The 4,586-nt window shown below is 47.1% G+C and overlaps 1 protein-coding gene across 1 annotated transcript in view; it reads left to right on the plus strand.

Annotated features, from left to right (window-relative positions):
- SLX4 (SLX4 structure-specific endonuclease subunit) overlaps positions 1-548 on the plus strand; it is a 23,336-nt gene extending 22,788 nt beyond the window's left edge. Inside the window, 1 exon segment of the mRNA XM_009324795.1 lies at positions 188-548. Within this exon segment, the coding sequence (XP_009323070.1) occupies positions 188-548 (361 nt within the window).
- Positions 549-4,586: the final 4,038 nt, after the last annotated feature.

A 4,586-nucleotide genomic window follows, 5' to 3' on the forward strand; every position in this document is an offset into this window, starting at 1 on the left:
GTGGGGCATGCGGCAGAACACGTGCCGTGTTCTGCTTCACTCATTTTGTGGGTGCCAGTATTGGAGAGTGTGTGACCCTATAGGGGGGAGTCACAGTGGCTGGCCACCAGGGATTTGGGGAGCTCTGGTCCTGTCCTTGGTGGCCTGTTCTTTCCTTGATCTCTGGTCTACTTGATCTTGCTTTTAGTTCTTTCATGAATGGATTTGAAGCTTGTGCTTTTGCATCTGAGGAGGAGGAAGAGGAGCTTCCAGCATCTCAGGCAGCAGCTCGGGAAGAAGAAAAGCTGGAGGCAGTAAGGTGCTACATCCGTTCAAACACAGCCCTGTACCACAAGATTCTATTTTATGAGCCAATTGAGCTGGCTGAGCTGCACACAGAGCTGAAACAGAATGGCATTAAAATTTCCAAGGCAAAGCTGCTGGACTTCTTAGATGCTCACTGTATCACATTTACCACGGCTGGAGCCCGGAAACAGAAGGAACAGAAAAGAAAGGGGAACAAAAAACAGAGGAGACGATACTGAATGGAGCCCGCTCCTCCATCCTGAAAATTTTGTACATGGAGGCCTTCCTGATAAACTGGAAACCCTATTCCAGGCTGGTGCTAGCAGTGGTGCTGTGATCGGTGGGTGCACTGCTCCTCCTTGTGGCCTGCTGACAGATGACATGCTGGAGAACGGGTCCGAACTGAGCTCCTGTTTCAGCCCTCTGCTCTGAATTGCACAAACTCCTCCAGTCGCCGTCCTGCCTTCAGCACACAGGTCACCCGGAGCCTCTTTTTTTCCCCCGATTTCCCTCCTGTGCCTTTTCTTTTCTTTCCATTTTTCTAATAGGTTTTAGGTCCCCAACTTTTCTTCCTGTTGGTGCTTCTAGAGGCAGGTGCTTCCCCCAATGACACTTGCCAAGACCTTTTCCCTGGCCTTGGGCTGTGAAACGCTTCACCCTTCAAGTTCCGGTATTCCGTAGAATAACCCGCCTGCAAGAAACCGGTTAGGGCAGGGAGAACTGTGGAAATACAATGCCTTTCTTCTGTCCTTGGTTCAATTTGCAATCTCTGGTAAAATTCCTTAATCTGTGTTTCTTAAATGGCTGCAAAACAGTGGAAGTGTTTTTCTAGACTCTTTGCAATGGCTCCCAAAAGTGCCCTCTGACATCAGATGTCGTGTGAAAGCCCTTTAGTTTAGAACATCCAGTTGTGTATGTTCACTTGCATGCTGGATCTGTGTTAAAGATACCATCTGCTCCATTTTCTGAGCGCCGTTTTACCTTGTCAGTGTAGCATGAATATGTCCCCGACAGATGTTTTTAAGACAGTATTCTAGCGACCGACCACTGGATCTCTTCAGCCCTTCTTAGAACCTGATCTAAACCCACTTCTCTGATCAGTCTCATTTCCAAACTGAGACTGATCTTAGGTTGTAAACTGTCTGGGACTCTTGGGGAAGTCTTGGACCCTAAATTGCCACCTTCTATGTATTTACTTCCACAACAGCTTCTGACTTTTGTCTGTTCTGGCAGTTCTGAGTCTGCAAAGAGTCTCACTGAACAAAATGGACACACCACTTCAAAAAAAAAGAAGCTGGATTTCTGAACGTATTTATATAGTTGGAACATAAAAATATTTTTTCTATTTTTGATACAGTATGTCTTTGGTTTTATTTGATTTATATTATATACAATAAACAATTTGTAAGGTACTAATGATAAACTATAAGTAATGTCGTATGACAGACTTGGGAGGGGTTTCTAAGCGGCAATGTCAGGTCTAGTCGAGAGCCCGCAGTCTGTGCCCCTACTGGCTGAAACCCCGAGCAGAGAACTGGAGGAAGAGGAGTTGACACGGGCGCCCAGCAGCAAGGAGAAGTGGGAGAGATCACCCGGCAGTGGCTGATGAACGGTGGATTGGCTACCTGGAGAGAGACAAGCTGACCGGTTCATCTGGGCTGTGCAGCCCTAAGGTAAGGGAGACTTGGGGGAAGGTGTCGGGGTCTGCCAGGAGGATGGGCCGTGGGGAAGGGTCCTGTCTGGCCTTGGAGGGGAGGGCTGCTGGTGAAGGGGAAATGGGTGACCACTTACGAACCTCCTCTTCTCTGTCAAGTGTCGCTGTGGCATGTATAATGCTTGGGGGACCTCCTAGAAAAGTCTTCGGCCATGTCTGGTGAATTTTCAGGAGTTTGGGATGGTTTTCTTCCCTGGCAGTCACATCACTTTTCTTCCCCCACCTTCTTGTGCAAGAGCTGCCAGAAGATGACTTTGTTACGTGAAAAGGACAAGGCTTGCCTTTAAGTGGCATGCTAGGAAATGTTTCCCTCAACGTACCGTGTATTTCTCTCTCAAGTACACACTTCATAGATGGAAAAAGCTTCAGTGCTACCTACCAGTCTTAATGTGGGAAAATAAATAAGACCCCTTCCCAGCTTTTTTTCTCTATTTTTAGGTAAGACTTGTATTTATGATCAAAGATTTCATAATCATTTCTTTATTACATCTGAACTTTCAATGAATGCAGTGTCACAGTTCGATGGATATAAATGACAATTGTTCAAATAGCATTGGTGTCATAAAAAACTATTTACCATGTTAGGAAAAAAATTGGAATTTTAGTCACTGAAAGTGTCTCCATCCTCCTATCTTTGTCATCCTTAAACCTTGCAACTGGACAGTCTTGGCCTAATGCAGAAAGATGATTTTAAATATCACATCTGTGCTGTCAGGGTTTGGAGGTGACCGCTTTGCGGAGGCTTGCCTCCATGCTTCCTCCTTGCTGAAGTTGACGAAATGTCTCTTGGAATTCTAAAACTTTTCTCAGATGATGAAAAGAGGATTTAAAATCTTTTACAGCCTTCAGGACCACAAGGACACACCTGACATACACTGCAAATTATCTGAAAGCAATTACTCATTCACCTGCTTCATTAATCCGTAAGCAAAGTGTGCCTCCGCAAGCTAACACTGGTGTTGCCATCTGCCAGGGATGACGTGCTGCCAAACAGTTTGATTTGTAGATATTTCTGTGTTTTCTTACCTTCCTAATGCAGGCTCATTTGTCTTGGAAAACACATTGTCATGTTTTTTTATTTCCAACTGTGTAGTAACAGCTATCAAAAATATTTTGGTACTTCTGTTTGCTTTAACATTTCCAAGGCTGCAGAAAAAAAAAACCCAACTTTTCAACTAAGGTATTAGTTGTTTTTTAAGTTAAAGAAAAGAGCAGGTATGTTACTGGCGTTGCATAAAGCTTCTGTCTTACCAAGATGCACCTTGTGAGCTCTGAGTGAGCTTTGGAAAACACTGCTTCTAAATTTGCTGTGACAGTGACATTATCTGTGGGGATATGGATATGCCTTTGCAGCTACCACCATGTTGGTTTGTGTATTGTCACGTTTCCTGCCTGAAAAAATAGTCTCAGTAGGTTTATTCTGAACATCTGTGCTGCAGATGTTTATGTAATAATCTTGCATGTGAGAAGAGAGCTGTTTTCGTATACGGGCAGAGTTCTGTGTGTCCACTTAACTCCAGAAGTCACCCTGTCTTAATGGCATTTCTTGAGTGGGAGTGATCCATCACCGTGGGCTCTGCCATGGCCAAGACCCACGTAGGAGCCAGTTTAACTACAAAACATGAGAATGCTGTAAAGCAGAGAGTGGTGACTGCTGTGCCTTCCCCTTGTACTGGGCCAACAGAGCCCAGGTATGCTTACAGTGCCAGCGTTTAGATACTGAAGGGATAAATATGAGAGCAATCCTTCCTGCAGTTCTCCAAGGGGACTGGAGCTGTTCTGCAAGGACATTTCAAATGTGCTTGTTTGCTTTTCAGATCATTCCAGCATAAAATTTCTTTCAGAGGCATTGCATATAAGCTGCTTGTCGTTTAACGAAACACCAAGTGCCTGGGAGAGGTGTTGCAGCCTTCAGCAAAGACATCGCTGTGATTCAGTTGCTGTCCCCCAGAAGAGGGTTTCAGACGGACCTGCAGTATTTCTCTGCCCAGGTCCTCGCCTCTCCAGCTGCTCTACTGCCCAGGCAGTCATCTTGTAAGCTTAGATTACTAAGGACTGAGTGAGATTGCTAAGGATTTAAGCTTGAGCCTACGCTCAGCACGAGCCCGCTCCTAACATCGAAGGCCACATCTCCACTCTCGGGACCTAGGAGGCTCCAGCAGCCTGACAGTGCCCCCGGTAGGTCCTCATCTCTTGGAAGGACGCTGAGCCAAGCACAAATTTCCAGAGCTCTGCTTTGGTGTCCTCTAGATACTTTCTTCTCCTTAGAAAGCGCTGTCTGCTCTCATGTCTTGTTCACTGAGCTTCTGCAACGAAGGGTCCGTGTTGCCCTCCACGGGTACCCAGGGAGAAACCCCTGGCCTGCAGGGAGAGCATCCGGCAGCGATGGTGTCTCATCCAGCACCGGATAACCCACACGGGAGAGGCCCTACGAGCGTGGAGAGAGCTTCAGCGTGAGCTCGAAGCGGATCCGGCACCAGGTAACCCACCCGCGGGGGAGAGAGGCCCTACAGGCGTCCGAGCGCGGGGGGGAGCTGGCCCAGGCCTGCCCCTCGGCACCGGCCGGCCTGCGGAGGCAGGGCCGCCT

This window comes from Pygoscelis adeliae, unplaced genomic scaffold (genome assembly GCF_000699105.1).
Source record: "Pygoscelis adeliae isolate BGI_AS28 unplaced genomic scaffold, ASM69910v1 Scaffold85, whole genome shotgun sequence".
Classification (NCBI taxonomy): domain Eukaryota; kingdom Metazoa; phylum Chordata; class Aves; order Sphenisciformes; family Spheniscidae; genus Pygoscelis; species Pygoscelis adeliae.